The sequence below is a fragment of the Homarus americanus genome, unplaced genomic scaffold, assembly GCF_018991925.1.
Source record: "Homarus americanus isolate GMGI-L3 unplaced genomic scaffold, GMGI_Hamer_2.0 scaffold74, whole genome shotgun sequence".
NCBI classification, from domain to species: Eukaryota; Metazoa; Arthropoda; class Malacostraca; order Decapoda; family Nephropidae; genus Homarus; species Homarus americanus.
Genome location: NW_024716951.1, coordinates 6020309 through 6040335, shown reverse-complemented (window position 1 = coordinate 6040335; position 20027 = coordinate 6020309). Strand labels below are relative to the sequence as shown.

At 44.6% G+C, this 20027-nt stretch overlaps 1 protein-coding gene across 7 annotated transcripts in view; it reads right to left on the bottom strand.

Moving 5' to 3' along the window:
• LOC121858726 (mucin-17-like) overlaps nt 1–20027 on the bottom strand; it is a 65820-nt gene that overhangs the window by 15160 nt on the left and 30633 nt on the right. For 4 of the 7 annotated variants that reach the window (XM_042355349.1, XM_042355352.1, XM_042355348.1 and 1 more), the window contains one exon: nt 922–991. In XM_042355349.1, coding sequence (XP_042211283.1) covers nt 922–991 — 70 coding nt within the window. Of the gene's footprint in view, nt 1–921; nt 992–13461; nt 14439–20027 lie in introns of all 7 variants that reach the window. The other 3 variants (XM_042355346.1, XM_042355350.1, XM_042355347.1) reach the window with 1 other exon arrangement.

The following is a 20027-nucleotide window of genomic DNA, read 5'->3' as shown; positions in this document are numbered from 1 at the left end:
CTGTACTGTATATTGTACGTATACTGTATAGTGGTGTTTGGCTAAATAAATAAAGCTCTGTGTGTCTGTGCAAGATGCTTAATTTAGACTCTTGGAAATCTTTCCTCAGTACCCGGAAATATCTCATTCCTGGAACCACTCTGCACCAATTATTCTGGCTAACGGGGATATCACTGTACTTGTCTACTTTGGTTTAAGAAAAAACAAAAGGGAAGTAAATAAAACTTCTTGGAACTGAGTTACTCACACTCTCTGTAACTAAGGTCTTCGTCTACCCTGATACTGTACTGTACTGTACTATTTCCTTATTAAAAACCTTTTACCTACTATTATATAAATAATTAAAACCTACTATTATATAAATAATTAAAACCTACTATTATATAAATAATTAAAACTTACTATTATATAAATAATTAAAAACTACTATTATATAAATAATTAAAAAAATCATGGCTGACCAATTAGCTTACACTACTCAACCAGGAGTAGCTTATGGCTAAATTCTCAGATGACCTGCACTCCTCCCACACTCCCAACCAATACTCCTTGTTTCTTACTGTCTTCCTGTGTGCCTGGCTGTGCTTAATTTTTTCATCTACTGACAGGGAGGCAATCCCCTCTCCCTATCCCACAACTTGGTGACTGTTCCCCACCCCACAACTTGGTGACTGTTCCCCATCCCACAACTTGGTGACTGTTCCCCATCCCACAACTTGGTGACTGTTCCCCATCCCACAACTTGGTGACTGTTCCCCATCCCACAACTTGGTGACTGTTCCCCATCCCACAACTTGGTGACTGTTCCCCATCCCACAACTTGGTGACTGTTCCTCATCCCACAGCTTGGTGACTGTTCCTCATCCCACAGCTTGGTGACCTCACTCCATGGCAGATGGTGAGTGGGGTGTGTGGACTCACCTACGACTTGGTGACGCCCCTCCAGCAGCGACACCTTGGAGGAGTGGTGAGAGCCGGCACCGAGGGAGTCCTGGAAGAGAAGGTGGACATTAATTTTAAGACATCCAAATTCATACAATGCAAAGTAAACAAACTCTTGACAAATGATACTTGACTAGTGCAAAATTTGATTATTATAGATATACAGATTAGTAAATTGTTCTTTGTATGAAGTAACTGTAGTGTATGTAGAATGGGAAGGGTTCCTACCAATGGCGGGACTCCCCTACCTCCCCCGGCTACAACAGCCGGGGGAGGGGTGACCTAATTGAGATGTATAAGCATCTCAGTCGAGTGTCCTTACTTGGAGCTGGCGGACGCTCGCCCCACAAGGGGTCACAGCTCAAGATTGAAGAAGTCGAAAGTCCAGAAAACTGTGAGGGCAAACTTTTTCGGAGTGAGAGTTGTGAACTCATGGAACAATCTACCAGAGTGTGTTGTGACGGCACCAAGTGTGAGCTCTTTCAAGACAAGACTTGACCAACACTGGAGCAGGTTCAAGTACATTCAGGAGCCAGTGCAGGCCCAGTACTTGCCAACAGTGTGTAAGAGAGACGTGACCGATCGCCCAAGCGGCTAACGAGCCGAACAGTGGTGAAGAGGATAAAAGTAAAAAAGTAACAGATGTTCTCTGTAACCTCAACACCATGCCCCCCCCCCCACCACCTTCCTCCTCGTCATTCCACTCTCCACCCATCACTGCCCTCAGCCCCAAGGGCCAGGTTAAGGACGTGAGGGACTAAGGCTAATAAGAGGGAAGGCTGGAAGGGCCTAAATATGGACAGATACTACTGTATAATTACTATGTATGTATTGTAAATAATTCATTAAACCTTCAAACAAATTGAAATATTTATTCATATAACTTGCAAATATATGCTACACAAAAAACAGCACACATTTCAAACATACTGCATAATGATTTTTTTCTTTCTGGTTTCAAAACGTGATATCAAATAAAAACAATGACAGTAACGACTGGTAGCAACCAAACAAAAATAAAAGCTATGTACTGTATGTTAATTACAAAAAAAAAATGCAAAAAAAAAACAGCATACACTTTGAATAGAGAATGGTATCTTCCTTCCTGGTTTTAAAATTATATAAAAACCAAACATTAACTAAAGACAGGCATGTACAGTATTATCAAACAGATGGAGAATATCAAGAAATTTACTTAACCACCCAGTGAAGTTGTGAACTTGTGACAAAGACTTAAGCTTAAGAAACAAATCAAGGCCTAAACTCGAGGACCTAAATATCATAAGATTATAAGCATTGTGGTTTCACGTTTTTACTGCTTTGCTGCGACAGTAAGTTGATAATATGAGACTTGAAACCTAAAGTTGTCGCCGGGAAAATTCGTTTTCCTCTTGTCTTGACCCTTAAGCTAAATCGTTCACTCACTACAAAAGTATCTGTAAAAAATTTGCTAGACAATATGACACAATGGACAAAGGATTTTGACAACCCAACCGAGACAACTGGAGTCGCAATGTTCATTTCGACATCCATCAGACCCCACCTTGCAGATACTTTCTGTAGTGAGTGTACATGTGGCACTTCAATCTGAGGTGCTGAATACACACTTAGACGCATACACACTATCAAGCTACAACTGTAATGTTAGGTAAGGTCTTTCCGGTTACTACCACATCTCTACTATAGCATATCATTGTTTTCCATACGTGGCTACAACTACAAGGGGATGTGCAACTCCCCACCTGCTCCTTCCCCACGTGTGTGCGAAGTGTGCTGGCGCTGCATGGTGTGTGTGTGTGTGTGTGTGTGCGCGCACGCGCGCTGGTGGTCAGGCATCCTTCAGTGCTGGAAAGAGAACTAACATTCGCTGCTCAATCGAAACACCGATGTGGATGTCCTGACTACCCAGCAGGTCCCTCAACACCCAGAGCTGACCCACCTCAGCTATCCCCCATCCTTGGATGAGGTGGCTACTGCCATCAAACAGATGAAAAATAACAAAGCCGCAGGGTCTGATGGAATCCCAGCCGAGGTGTATAAAGCAGGAGGACCTCTGCTTACCAGTTGTTTCACTCTCTGCAAGAGAATATATGGGAAAAGGAGAACAGATGCCAGTATTCTCGCTGACACCAACTGTAGGAGCATCAAAGCTACCATTATCCATGAACAACTATGTTGGACTGGCCATGTTACCCGCACGGACAACAGTAGACTGCCAAAGCAGCTATTTTACAGTCACTTAACAAATGGTAAATGCAACGCTAGCGGGCAACGAAAAAAGTACAGTACTGTATAAGGATAGTCTTAAGACAAACCTGATGAAGTGCCAAATCGACTCCCTCACCTGGGAGACGATCACTCCAAACAGGAACGCTTGGAGGAGCACCACACGAGAAGGTGTCAATACTTTCAAAACAGCCCGACTGCATACCAAGGCTGACAAGCGCCAGCGCCGGAAGACACTGCTGCTACCCTTCCCGCACTAGACGCAGCCCTCCACACGTGCCACATCTGTGGACAGCCCTTTCGAGTCATCTCAGAGCTCACCAACGAAGGTGACATTCTTAATAACTCATATCATTGTATCAACTGGATGATCATCATACTTGATTCCGAGTGGCAGCAAAGTAGTAGTGTGCTGGCGGTGCATGGTGGGGTGATAATACTGTTATTGTCACGAGACCAGCGGTGCGTGTCTGCTGGTATTCACTGGTGATCATTTTAGTCATCCTCGACACACTCTCTATACTGTACATTCTTTGTATTTTAATCACATGCAAATTTCAAACACTGAAATTCATAAGCATCTATATTAAAAAAAATAATAATTATAAACTGAAGTAGTCCAATAATTACATATTTCTGTGAGCTTGTAACGAAACTAACACTTCCACCCAGTGAGAAACATATATGGATGACTGCCGACCTGGGTCAAAATTCCACATGAACTATTAGCTGCTTGACCTACTCCTTTACATCCGGTAGACCTTATCATCAGTATGACCTTGCTAATGTTCAACACACACACCAATAAGAGCGGCAAAGAGTGTATTTTGCTAACGTTCAAAGAAAACTAATATTTGTTTCGTATTATTTGCTCATCCCCTCCACCACCACACAATGAAAGTCTTGGCGAGTGTCTGACGAGAACCACTACAATTCTCAACCCACAACTCGTGTCTGTATATCAGCACTGAAAAACAAATCGGTAAAAAAAATAAATATGCATATCTGTAACAAAGCTTGATGATATTTATAGCTACACAATATATCCAAAGAACGAAAAAAAAATAGATGCACCTTAGTGGGAGTAAGAATCGAAGTGACCTCTTTCACTGTGACCTCTGACCCCGGGACCAGTAATTTGCAAGGAAAAATAGGTCAATTGTTTGTTAAGTATCATTTTGGCCAGATTCTCCGTCCCGGGCACAACTTGTTGTCTACCCTCCGTGTGTCCACAAGTAAACTGGCTGATAATTTTACAAGGGATAAGACCACCAAAACAATACTGCAGTCAGAATAAAAAGAAGTTGTGAGGCCTGATACCCTTGTAGGTTAGGTTAGGTTAGATTAGTCTGTTTTTGTTTGGCTAGGCTAAGTTTAGGCTAGTTTAGGTTTTGATTGGTTACGTTCGGTAATGGCAGGTTAGGTTAAATGGATAGATTAGGTTAGCTTGGTTTGCGTGGGATAGAATAGGTTTGCTGAAGCTCTCTTAGGATGGGACAGAACAGGTTTGGTTTAACTTGATTAGGTTAGGGTAAGCTTGGTAATAGGTGAGATTATGGTTAATACATAAATATGAGGAAGTTTTCATCGATTAAGTTAGATGGGATTTGAGCAATGTTGCCTACAGAAGGAGATGTAGTAATGGCAGCATTACACACACACACACACAAACACACACACACACACACACACACACACACACACACACACACACACACACACACACACACACACACACACATATCACAAGTATATTGACTCGAGGCTCGCTAAGAAGAGTGAGAGGGGGCGGGGGAAGAAATGTTCTCCCAGGGCGTGTGTCTACCATGGCCACCAGTCACACCACACCACCACCTCCCTCTCCAACTCTCCACCGACCTTCACACGCTACCAACTTTTATTCCTATATCTATAATCACTTTCATTCAGTCTCTACCCACAGTTTTCCAGTTTTCCCTTTGACTCAGCCGAGGTGGTCTGGCGTGGCAGTTATCTTCGGTGTAAATTGACATCTATCCCTTCACATTCTTTCAGTGTATAATGTACATAAATAGCACGGCTATACTGATATTGGTAAAATAAATAGATTTAAACCAAGAGCAGCCCAAGTAAGTCGAAATGATTTTCTTCCACTTTCTGTTCTGTCTAAAAGGTCCTGACCAGCGAAACCCTCGGAATTAATTTATTTAACTGTTTCCTCTTTTTTTTCTTAATTGTTAACCAGATCCAGTTAAGCTGCAGGTTTTCTTGTTTCCATATTTCTATTGCACCTAATTTCTCTCTGTAAAAAAAAAATTATCCATTTCAGTTTTTATTTATTCATTCATTTTTCTTGCTTGTTTCAACGCTGCCAGCTTTCCCTCCCCCTCGCGCATGTGCATAAAAACATACATTAATGTTCTCGCGAAAGTAGCAGTTGTTCAGTGTATCTCTTATACCAGCGCAGTTCACTGAAGCTCAGCCCGGCCTCAACACAACACACAGTCCACAAAGACTCCGGTAGTCCGTCACGGTAAGCGAGGAAACATAATCGGCCGCTGACAATGTGTTAGTCAGGTTTGAGAGAGAGAGAGAGAGATGCGTGGGGGAGGGTTGTTAGATGGAGAGAAATATTAGCAAGGCAACAACTCATCTCAGCAGAGTGGGAGGTAGCGGCCAACACACTATCCAGGACGAGCGGATGTTTTACTGTATATACTGTACAACAAGAAAAAAATGAGTCGATCCAGAAATATTAATGAAATTCTTATACAGGCGGAGGTGCTGTAATTTTCACGAGGTAACAGTATCATAAAAGGGTTTATGACTCACCTGACAATTAGGCATTCCAGCTTATTTCACCTGATGACTATACCCTAAACGCTACCAGGTGTGGTTACGTTAGGTTAGCATAAGAGTGTTTAATCATTAGGTGAAATAAGCTGGGGTGCCTAATCGTCAGGTGATCTACTGCATACGAAGTTTTCAGAAATGTTACAGGATGATCATAATGGCAGGGAAGGGGGGAGGGTTACTGTATGGTGAGGTGGCAAAGGCGTGTGTGGTGGTGGTGGGTTAAGGGGCGTGGGTGTGGGGCTTAGGGCGTGGCAGGAGAGAGAGAGAGAGAGAGAGAGAGAGAGAGAGCAACAGCTGGCGCTCCAGTGATCCAGTGGCAGATTATTACCTCCGTGTCATACCACAGTGTCAGGCCTCCCGCTCCTCACGACCAAAACAAGTGACCCCTTTTACCGCCCGATGGGTGTTAACTGTTATGGGAAATATAAAATTATTATTCATCACCCACAAAAGATATACTTGCCGGAAACTAACAGACAGATATATTTATATCCTGAATTACCAGCTGAGTTCATCCCAAAGCACACACTTGAAACTTCTTCCATGAAACAAGACAAATGTTTAATACATGTTAGCACAGCTTCTCCCAAACATTGACGTACTGACGACTAATCTGCCCCTCACTGCTCGCATTTATATGTGGTTTTATCAGACCCCAAGCATACCTACTTCAGGCTCCAGCACTCATCAACAACTGCCCTGCGCCCTACTAATTTCAGACAGTCAGTCAACTATGGTATGATCGGAGACTTTGTTTCTGGGTCCCGGGACAACAGTACCTCCTATGTTTAGGTCCTGGGTTTTATAGGATCAACAACTTTCTGCCTTACAAACTAGTCTCACGTGACCTTTATGGTGCGTCATTCAAAAGACCTGCTACCTTTTGGCTGTGTGGTGCTGCCCTAGGGCGGTGATGACCAGAGAAGTATGCACCACCACCAGAGGGGTACCTACAGCAGCACCAGGAAGAAGATGGTGTGTCACGGTTGTTGACGAGGCGTGACCACTGAGCCAGGGGCCTCAGCCTCCACCTGCCGGCTACTGACTACTACAAGCGGCCCCCCCCCCTCCCACCTCTCCTCCCTCCTTCTCAGTAATCAAGCACAGCCAATTATCGCACCTCATCACACTGGACCTCCCTCACTACACACAACTTTCCCTCCTCGTGTAACCTACAGTAAGACACACAACACCTCCCTGTGTTCTCCCTACACCGTCAGTAGTTTCTGTTGTGTTTATCTCCACAAATTTCACTGATTGAGAGAATAAATGCCCCAGCTTGCTTCACCTTAAGATTAACTACCAACTTAACCTAACCACGCTAACGCTAACCTAAACAGACCACCCAAACGTTGAACTAACTTCAAGATTAACCACCTTAACGCAACCATTCCTCAAATAACCTTCGAGTTTCCCAATCTAACACGAATCTAACCTGACTTCATTGGCCGAGAGAATGACTCCCCTAAATCATTACCATGTAAAAAGATATATTATAGAAAAAGTGACGCAAATACACTCTCTCTCTCTCTCTCTCTCTCTCTCTCTCTCTCTCTCAAAAAACTAAAAGAAAAAATCTGATTCGTCTGTGAGAAATCTGGTAGTAGTTACAAATCATCGTTCAGACGAAAATCTGGAATCTTGAGAATGATGAACAATATTTGCGGAGCGACTCAGGCCGACCCGTTTACCTGACGTCACGGTGGTTCTGAAGGTGTGCTACCATATAAGGTGATGGCCAGGCAGTGAGAGGTGGAGGAGGGATGGAGGGAGGGAGGGAGGGAGGGAGGGAGGGAGGGAGGGAGGAGGAGGGAGGAGGAGGAGGGAGGAGAGGAGGAGGGAGGAGGAGGAGGAGCTTTGATGCTGGTGGTGATGATGATAATGAAATATTGATGACGGTAAGAATGATAAAATAATAATGATTGATGACAATAATGTCTCTACCCCAAAAAATTATAATGACAGATGATGATAATGATTATAATGATGTAATGATACCACACACACACACACACACACACACACACACACACACACACACACACACACACACACACACACACACACACACACACACACACACACACACACACACACACACACACACACACACACACACACACACACACACACACACACACACACACACACACACACACACACACACACACACACACACACACACACACACACACACACACACACACACACACACACACACACACACACACACACACACACACACACACACACACACACACACACACACACACACACACACACACACACACACACACACACACACACACACACACACACACACACACACACACACACACACACACACACACACACACACACACACACACACACACACACACACACACACACACACACACACACACACACACACACACACACACACACACACACACACACACACACACACACACACACACACACACACACACACACACACACACACACACACACACACACACACACACACACACACACACACACACACACACACACACACACACACACACACACACACACACACACACACACACACACACACACACACACACACACACACACACACACACACACACACACACACACACACACACACAACACACTCCAGGTTGTAGATTCCACGAAGCTCCTCGGCGTCACCATAGACAACAAACTAAATTGGAAACCACACGTCAGTGAAGTTGTCAAATCCTCCAGTTTCCGTCTCCACCTCCTCCGCCGACTCAAGTCCCTCGGAGTTCCCGCACACGAGCTCCTCAGTGTATACACAACATTCATACTTCCCAAGCTCACCTATGCCTCCCCCACCTGGTCTTCCTCCCTAAATGCCACACAACGTAAACACCTAGAAAAAGTGCAAAAGAGGGCATGCAAGATTATTCTCTCCCCTTCCTACTCCACATATCAAGAAGCGCTCAACACACTGACCCTTTCGACTCTCACTGACCATCACCACGGCCTCATCTGCAAATTTGGTAAGAAGCTTCTACACCATCCCCGACACCGGCCCCTACTACCACCTGAGATCCCCTGTCCGAGAATTGCTGTTCGACACCACAACCGCATCCAGCCCATACGTGCACGAACTGATCGCTATAAGAACAGCCCAGTCCCAACCATTGTAAAAATTATCAATAACATGTAATAAATCAGTGTATTCACTCCCAGTAAACACTGCTCCCTACACTGTCACTATGTTGAAATGAACTGTATTTTGAGCTGATCCCCATCTAAGTTACTATATGTCTTATTTGTGTCACTTATGTCACTTGTACATTATTTGTAATTCGTAACCCATTCCCCAAATATGTAACTGTATATTTTCAGCCTTCTGGCTGCCAAGCTCTTTCAATAAACCGTTAATTATTATTATTATTATTATTACACACACACACATTATTACTCTGATTTAACCACGATTTTTCCCATATCACCTGAACATTACCTTCCCAAGATTATTTCACCTGAACTACAACCACCCTAACGCTAACCTAACCTAACCCCACAGGTGTGTTGGTGACGGTAACAGGTGTGTTGGTGACGGTAGCAGGTGTGTTGGTGACGGTAACAGGTGTGTTGGTGACGGTAACAGGTGTGTCCATCAGGTTGACTGCTCCCCCAACACGGACAGGAAGTCATGGTCCTGTAGGGGGTGGGGGTAGGGGGTGAAGGAGGGAGGGAGGGGGGAGAGGGTCACTCATTGTTACTTCCTGTTGTAGTTACGAAAGAGTGTGGGTATAACAATGACACTCCCTCCCTCCCTCCCTCCTTCTCTTCCTTCCTTCCTTCCTTCCTCTTTCATTCACTCTCCCTATCTCTCTCTGTCCTCTCCTCCCTCGCTTCCTTTCGCTTCCCTGTTATCTACCTCCTTCCCTGCCCCAATCATTCTTCCTCTCTCTCTCTCTCTCTCTCTCTCTCTCTCTCTCTCTCTCTCTCTCTCCTTATGGGAACACCTCAGTCAACACAACACAACACAAGTTTGACCCCTGCAACTGTCACAACACAAAGTTTACTCAGAAACACGATGAATAAACCAGATTTACGTCTCTTACTAAACAACGTAACCTACCCTAACAAAATTATAATGTCTTAACTTTCAAAGGTTAGGTCAGTTTAGGGTAGATTAGATTCGATTCCCTAAGTTTAGTTAAAAGAGGTTAAGTAAGGTTAGGTTACGTTAGATTAGGTTAGAATAAATTAGATTAGGTTACGTTTGGTTAATTTAAGTTACGTTTGGTTAATCTAGGTTACGTTTGGTTAATTTAGATTAGGTTAAGTTAGGTAAGGTTTACGTACAATTGAAATAAGCTGAGTTGTCTAGTCTTCAGGCGATCACTCCCAAACACAAGGAAAAAAACAAAATATTCACATCAACAAGTCAATTTTACCTTGGATGGTTAATGACTCAACCGCAGTGTTTATTGTTTCGCCACCAGCACAGGTAATACTGTAGCGGTAAGCACAGCTGGAATGACATTGGTCGGTGAAGAGACGTGTAAGCAAGGACATTGTGATCACCAGGGCATACATACAGACATAGGTAGGCAGACAGGTAGGTAGGTAGGCAGACAGGTAGGTAGGCAGGTAGGTAGGTAGGCAGGCAGGCAGGTAGGTAGGTAGGTAGGTAGGTAGATAGGCTCGCTCTCTCATAACATCAACACAACTGCCATAGACTATAGTAAGACGCCCTAGAAAGTCACACCAAATTGAACACCACAACTGGGAAACGCTGTGCACTTTTCTAATTAAAGACGCCCCACTGTGACGGTAAACAACCATGACACACTTTGTTAGCACAGGTAGTGGGCACAACAACAACATGGGTCAACGTACGAGTTCTCCCATACAATTATTATTTTTTTTTTGACCCGTTTTCTTTGATTTGTTCTTCAGATTTGCTATTTTTTTACTCCAGAAAAAAAAAAATATAAAATAAACCTAGTGTACATCTATAGAAGGGGAGTATTTTCTATATAAAGTGGTATTTATTTTACATGATACAGGTACAGTATGTAACTCACTTGATACTGTACTCCAACAGCGGTATTTTTTTCCCATAATTAAATTTACACGGTACTTATATGTAGTAATTATTTTCCACAGTTCTGCATTCATACTACACGGCACTGTACTTACATCATGCGATACTGTCCTCCTATTATGCGGTACAGTACTTCTATTATGCGGTACAGTAATTATATTACGCGGTACAGTACTCTATTATGCGGTACAGTACACTCTCACTCAATACGCCGCAATAGTAGAGAGTTTCTCAACCCATGACAGCATCCATCGCCTCACTGAGCATAATCATGTGAAGGAGGTAACTCTATGATGTCGTCTGGCGCGCACACACACACACACACACACACACACACACACACACACACACACACACACACACACACACACACACACACACAGCTTCTACACCATCCCCGACACCGGCTCCTACTACCACCTGAGATCCCTTGTCCGAGAATTGCTGTTCGACACCACAACCGCATCCAGCCCATACGTGCACGAACTGATCGCTATAAGAACAGCCCAGTCCCAACCATTGTAAAAATTATCAATAACTTGTAATAAATCAGTGTATTCACTCCCAGTAAACACTGCTCCTTACACTGCCACTATGTTGAAATGAACTGTAGTTTGAGCTTTTCCCCATCTAGTTATTATATGTCTTATTTGTGTCACTTATGTTACTTGTATATTATTTGTAATTCGTAACCCATTCCCCAAATATGTAACTGTATATTTTCAGCCTTCTGGCTGCCAAGCTCTTTCAATAAACCGTTAATTATTATTATTATTATTATTATTATTATTACACACACTTACCTTCCTATTACAGCCTTGAGTGAACCTGAAGACGTGGGTGTGGTGGGCGTGGTGATGGTGGTAACAGTGGTGGTGACGGTGGTGGTAACAGTGGTGGTGATGGTGGTGGTGGTGGTAACAGTGGTGGTGACGGTGGTGGTGTTGATAGTGAAGGTGATACGATAGTGGTGGTGGTGGTAGTAGTGATCTTAATGGTTATTCTATTCTCACAGCTGTTAAGAGCCTATGGGGTCGATGGACAGTAGTGACGTCCAGGTGGTGTGTGTGGAAGGTGGCAGATGGTGTAGGACTGTGGGGAGGAGGAGAGGGTTGTGAGGAGGAGGGTGGTGGGGAGGAGACGGTGGTGAGGAGGGAGGGTTGTGGGGACAGAAAGGTGGAGACAGTGGTGGTGGGGAGGGCGATGGGAGGAGGTTGTGGGAGGAAAGAGTGGTGGGGGAGATGAGGAGGAGGAGAAGACCAGGTGTGTATGTGTTCGTGTCAGGTATCATTATCTTGGCTAAACAGTTAACACACACACACACACACACACACACACACACACACACACACACACACACACACACACACACACACACACACACACACACACACACACACACACACACACACACACACACACACACACACACACACACACACACACACACACACACACACACACACACACACACACACACACACACACACACACACACACACACACACACACACACACACACACACACACACACACACACACACACACACACACACACACACACACACACACACACACACACACACACACACACACACACACACACACACACACACACACACACACACACACACACACACACACACACACACACACACACACACACACACACACACACACACACACACACCCAAGTGACTCGTGTTATTTCATTACTGTTCTTTTATCATAAAGTTTACGTTATGGATCATTTGCCCCAAGAACAACACTCACCTCACACCTCCCCCTCTTGGACCACTGTATACCCACAAGCCCCCGAGCTGAGGTTTATACATAGTGGCACAGGGAATGATGTTCACTCACCGCCTTACAGATTTTCGTGGGGATCTCGTGAATGTTTATAATACAACAGCAACATTTGTCCTCACTCGTGCGAGGTCTCCCACGAGTGAGGACAAATGTTGATGATGTAATTTAAACATTCAGACGATCACCATAAAAAAAATTGTAAGGTTATGTGTGTAGGTTATAAATTTTCTGAGGCACCCTGAATATGTTGTTGCTTGTTTACAACCTTAAATACAGTGCCAGACTCTTAAATAATATACACCATTCGTCATTCAAGAACATAAATATATAAATGGACTTATTTAAGGTAATGGTTAAACATCCTAACACTACCTAAAGGAGGATAAGGTTAGATCAGATTAGATTAAGTAAGGATATGTTAGGTTAGGATAAGTTAGGTTTGTTAGGTTAGATGGTGGTTAATCTTCTGATGAGAACTGGGGTGATCAGAATAAAATTTTAATAGACTGAAATAAGACTCCCAGAGCGGCCTAAGTAAACCAGTAAGACCTAAGGCATTAATAACAAACCTCGTGGCGGGCGGCGTCAGTACCCTTAGATGACGTGTCTCTCTTAGCGTCGCCTCTCCCTCTACCCTCCTCTCGCGATTCCTTCTTCTTGGAACTCTTGGACCTGGAGACCTCAACGCGTCGCCGGTAGTGAGAGAAGGGCGAGGAGGACGACGATGACAGCGACGACGAGGAGAGGACGGAGTGAGAGGAGGAGCTCTTGTAGAACTTCTTGGAGCGTCCCTTGAGGGTGTTGCTGTGGTGGTGGTGGAGCTTGGCGTGGGGCAGGTGGAAGCGCTGCACCTGTGTGTCGCCCTCCACCACACCCTTGGCCTCGCCCCTCTCCCCCCGGATCATCAGCTTCAGCAGGTCAGAGAACATGTTGGACAGTGCGCTACTCACAACTACTCAAAACAGATGTAACGTTATGGGCGTGCCGAGCCACCGTCCTGTTCTTAGCGGAGTGTCCTTATCTTTTTATTTTCGACGCTGTGTTCATAAATTATCTTATCATCGATGCTCTTACCGATTCACTTCAAGCGTTGTTGTTTTTTATTATCATCAAGGTCCCACGAGTCTAGGTACTCCTCAAGGCATCACTTGGGCCATATCATCGGCTACACCACCACTACTGTCTTGGTCATGCCTCCTTGTCTTTACGCCCACGCAGGAGGTCTTAATCTCCCCGCCCAGCGGCTATTCGGGCGACCCCCTCACGCCCACGGGTTGTCTAAGGGCCGCGCCCTTTGAAGATGTTCCTTCACCCGAGAAGGCCCAGCCAAGTGTGGTGGTGCGCCGGAGTGCCGCTGGTCGCCACACTAACAATAGTCACTTCATTCTAACACTTGAGTGCCAGGCCGACCATTACCATCGTCACCCTCACACACTCCTCCCGTGTCGCAGTGTTCATGCAGGAGGGGAAAGTCACTTTCTAGCAGCGTTAAGGCATCTTTATGTAGACCATCAAGATGTATTCCTTCCAACTTACCTCAATTTCTCTGTAATTTTTGTGAACAAGAGTAAAAATGTCCACATGACTTCAAATCGTTAAGTACAAACAAGTCATGACGCTCTCAACACTACACTAACCTTTCACACGCATACTGATTATTTAATACACACACACACACACAACCAAGTGACAATTCTCCAAATAATAGTCGTCATTAAAATAATCTCCATCGTCAATTTTACAGCTTCACTCAATCTCCTCTCTACCTCCCTCCCTCCTCTCTACCTCCCTCCCTCCCTCCCTCTACCCCCCTCCCTCCCTCTCTCTACTTCCCTCCCTCCCTCTACCTCCCTCCCTCTCTCTACCTCTCTACCTCCCTCTACCTCTCTACCTCCATCCCTCCCTCAACAACCACGAGGCCAAAGCCAAGACCACTATTAAAACTTGACAAGCAGCAACGAGGTAAACCATTAGATGATGCTAACAGAACATAACAACAGAAGCAATAACAGAAAATAACAACAGAAGTAATAAAAGAAACAACAGAAGTAATAACAGAAAATAACAACAGAAGTAATAACAGAAAACAACAGAAGCAATAACAGAAAACAACAACAACAGAAGCAATAACAAAAAACAAAAACAAAACAAGTAAACAGAAGCAGTAACAGAATAAACAATAGCCACAACCTGCAGCAGTAGTTGGGAACCATCTACACTGACGACAAAAACAACAACAATTACTGAAGCATCAACAACCATTAGCCACTACCATCACCATCAGTAGCAAACAAGCAGCAATAGTGGGAGTTGGAGTGTTATTAATATCACCATGTAATAACTATATCATATCGTCTATTGCAGTTTACAGTTTTCCATTACCACAATACTACCACCATCACCACAGCCACCATCACCTACCATTACTACTACTACTACTACTACTACTACTACCACCATCACGACAACCACCATCACCTGCCATTACTACTACTACTACTACTACCACCATCACCACAGCCACCATCACCTACCATTACTACTACTACTACTACTACTACCACCATCACGACAACCACCATCACCTACCATTACTACTACCATCACCATCTTTAACTACCACAACTACAACAATCAATATTCACCAACTACCACAACCTACAACTATCCATAACCACAATCTACCTAGTAAAGCTACGTGTATTCAGAGAGAGAGAGAAGACGATTGTTGTCACCGAGTGTGTCAGCCGCCCTGAACTGTATTGACTGCCCCTCCCTCCCCCCACCCTCCCTCTCTCTTACTGTGAATTTCTTTTTCTCGTTTCAACTGTCTATTCATCTATCTTTCTCTCTTTCTCTCCATCAAGTCTCTCTATCTACCCTCTTCTCTCCCCCCAACACACCCCACCCACCCACCACCCCCTCATTTCCCCCAACACACCCACCCCATCCCCCCCTCACAAGGAATCAACAGCTGCCACGTATAAACTTTGAATCATTACTTCACATTTGCAACAGTTACGTCACGACCCGACCAATAAGTGGGTCGAGCCCGGGTGTTACGTCACGGTGCGCTCATTCATAACATGTTACCTCAGTTACCCGTTAAATTAGTCGGAGACACTTCCGTTTTCTTAACATTAAACGACGATGAAAATGAATGTCGTGTAATCGTCTCTCTCTCTCTCTCTCTCTCTCTCTCTCCCTTTTCTTTCTCACTCCCTCTCACCTTCTCTCTTTGCTTTCTCTCCTCTCTATACTTCCGTTTTCGTAACATAACACAGCGAAGAAATATATCAATGGTCTGTCTGTCTCCCAGGCGAATAAATATCCTCATTGACAATAAACTCAAGCTAAATTGGCCCTCATTATAGAGTCAACTCGGTTAAACCACAAATAAGTGACCTTTAAAACCCAGCAACTCGGTAGGAAACACACACCAGTGACCTGGCCTCTCCACTCTGAATAATACGTGAGTGACGCGGTGGGTGACGGTGGTGAGTGACGCAGTAAGTGACGCGGAGGGGGTGACGCGGTGAGTGACGCGGGGGTCGACGCGGTGAGTGACGGTGAATAACGTGAGTGACAGGAACCGAAAGTAAACCATTTCTAAAAAAAAAAAAAAAAAGTTCCCAAAATAATCTCAAGAGTTATGGAAGACACTCCGGGTTACAGACTGACAGACAGACAGACAAAGTAATCACACAACACACACCCACAAAGTACAAGCATTATATCCCAGTTCTTATGTTTTAAAAAGAATTAATTTACTTATTCATTTAATAATACTGTATATTGCTATTTCAGAATTTTTTTTATGTATAATTCTCAAAGGTCTTTATTTCACCGTCACTTATCAGATGTGTGACGTGAGGGAAGGTCGTCACATCTCCTCGACCGACCAGAATTCAGCGTCACCAAACTATCATTTGTCAGACGCGCGACAGATACTTTACGTAGAGGTTGGACACGACCAATCATCCAGACAGACAGTAGATTTGATGTTTTATTCAGCTTCATTATCAAGGAAAATGACTAGGTTAGGTTAGGTTTTACAGCGGGATGAGCAGCAGTAAGAACAACAGGGTGGTTAGGTTAGATTTTACAGCGGGGTGAACAGCACCAACAGCAATAAGAACAGCAGGGTGATGTGGCTGTGAGCGCGGGTCTAGCAACAGTGAAGGAGGTCCACCTCTGTTCCAACACTTGACTCGTGACCTATTTTCTTGTGTGTGTGTGTGTGTGTGTGTCTGGCGCCAGCACCTCCAGGCAGTATAACCAACCCCCCCCCCACACACAAACACCTTTACCTGTCCACCTGACCCCTGCCTCAACACTCGTCATCATGTAACCACACCTCCATCAAAACCACACCTTCCTCACCTCCCTCACAATCACAACCACACCTTCTTCGTAACCACACTTTCCTCACCTCCCTCACCACCACACCCCCCTCACAACCACCCCCTCACCACCACACCCCCCTCACCACCACCCCTCACCACCACACCCCACAACCACCCCCACCACCACCCCCTCACCACCACACCTCCCTCACCACCACAACCCCCTCACAACCCCCCCCTTCACAATATGAGCAGCAGTAACCTCCAGATGACATATGCAAGCCTCGGTGTCAACAGCAGGTGCCAGTCTCCGCGTGTCAAGTGCTTAGCCACATCAGCTGATCACCTGTAAACACGAGTCAGCTGATCACCTGTAAACACGAGTCAGCTGATCACCCGTAAACACGAGTCAGCTGTGATTGTCGAGCCTCGTTAACATACTCCCGGGTGACTCCTGAGCACGTGGAAGAGAATGACAGGATGGGGGAAGAGAGGGAAGACGTTGGAGAGGGATTGGAGAGGGTCGGAGTGGGAGAGATGGGAAGGGAGGAGGGAGGAAAGAGGGAGTGTACGGGTCATGGCTTCAGGCACACACACACACACACACATATGATCACGAACTGGACAAGGTTATCATTGTCACGTTGGGTTAAATCAGGGCAAAGGCACCTGTAGCTGGCAGTTAAAGACCCACGTCACTGCCATACCATCACTGTCACATCATTATCTCATCACCATCACTGTCACATTATCACCATCACTGTCACACATCATCATCACTCTCCTCAATTCACTATCTTAATAGCTCACACACACACACACACACACACACACACACACGTGAATTGAGTAAATTACCTAACATTCTTACATTACAACGTCTCAATATTGTGCTAAGTGGATCACCTGAAGAATAGCCCCTCCCATCTTATTTCACCTGGGGAGGGGGGGGGAGGGGTGAGACTAGGTAAGGTTAGCGTTAGGTTAGGTTAGCGTTAGGTTAGGTTAGCGTGAGGTTAGGTTAGCGTTAGGTTAGGTTAATAACTCCCCGATGTTTAGACAGACACACAATCAGACACAGCTCCTTAGCACAGATAGACAATTGGGTTCTCTCTTCCCATTGAGTGCTGTGAGCTGACGACACAACACACCACTACTGAGAGGAAATGGAGAAAAAAAAATTGTATATATGCCCTACTGAGGCCTTATACACCACCACCCCCTGCAGCCACGACACACCACACACACTACTGTGAGCTTATGACACAGCACAGACCTGTTGATCACAGCTTGCGAAACAAACACACGGATCACCTGAAGATTAGGCACCCCACCTTATTTCATCTGATGATTAAACACCTCAACACTACCTGGTGGGAGGGGGGGGATTAGATTAGGTTAGGTTATGTTAGGTTATGTTAGGCTAGGTTGGGTTGGGTTAGGTTAATTTAGCCTTTGAGTGTTAAATCATCACGTGAAATAAAACGGGGTGCCTAATCTTCAGGTGATCCAAACACATCATTACAGGGATGTGAGTTACCGACAGCAGTACAGTCTATTAGCTTGAATCACTGAAGCTAACAGACCTGCACCAAGAGCTATCAACATCCAAGCTAAAAATACAAGGCGTTCAGTATGTTGACACTTGTTTATGATGATGACGCAGCTACCTGATGCTGTAACCCACACACTTACAACACCACGCTGGACGTACTCAACACCTCCAACACCACGCTGGACGTACTCAACACCTCCAACACCACGCTGGACGTACTCAACACCTCCAACACCACGCTGGACGTACTCAACACCTCCAACACCACGCTGGACGTACTCAACACCTCCAACACCACGCTGGACGTACTCAGCACCTCCAACACCCCGCTGGACGTACTCAACACCTCCAACACCACGCTGGACGTACTCAACACCAACGCTGGACGTACTTAACACCTCCAACACCACGCTGGACGTACTCAACACCTCCAACACCACGCTGGACGTACTCAACACCTCCAACACCACGCTGGACGTACTCAACACTAGAGAGATCTATACCGTAATATAACATCACAACACAGGGATGAGGTGCCGTAAACCCAAGACACTGACTGATGATTATTGTGAGCGTTGGTGTGGTCACGTTCACAAACCTAACCTAACCTAACCTAACCTAACCTAACCTAACCTAACCTAACTTAACCTAACCTAACCTAACTTAACCTAACCTAACCTAACCTAAGTTAACCTAACCTAACCTAACCTAACCTAACCTAACCTAACTTAACATAACATAACCTAACCTAACTTAACTTAACCTAACCTAAACGTTTTTGTGGATTATAGTCACGTTATTCAGTCATAATAATATAAATTATTTTACGATAATCCAAACACCATATATCATACTCTCTCATATACATCACTATATACATATCTATACACACTGGACCCCCCCCCCCAATAATACACATGATATCAACACTCAATAAAAATTAAATCAGCTCTAATATGAATGTGAAAAAATAAACCAAATAATAATAGTATTTTTTATAGTTTTTTCTCCATCAATATTTTCAAAGTGTTTTCCACCTTTCTGAACACACCTGAGAATATATCGAGTCACTGTTGTTGATCACCTGTGTACAGAATGGTGAGTTAACGTGTTTGGAAATATTGATGATGGAAAAAAAAAATAATAAATGTGAAAGATCCTATTAAATATTTGGTTTATTTTTCACATTCATATCAGAGTTGAGTTTTAAGTTGTATTGAATGTTGTAATCAGG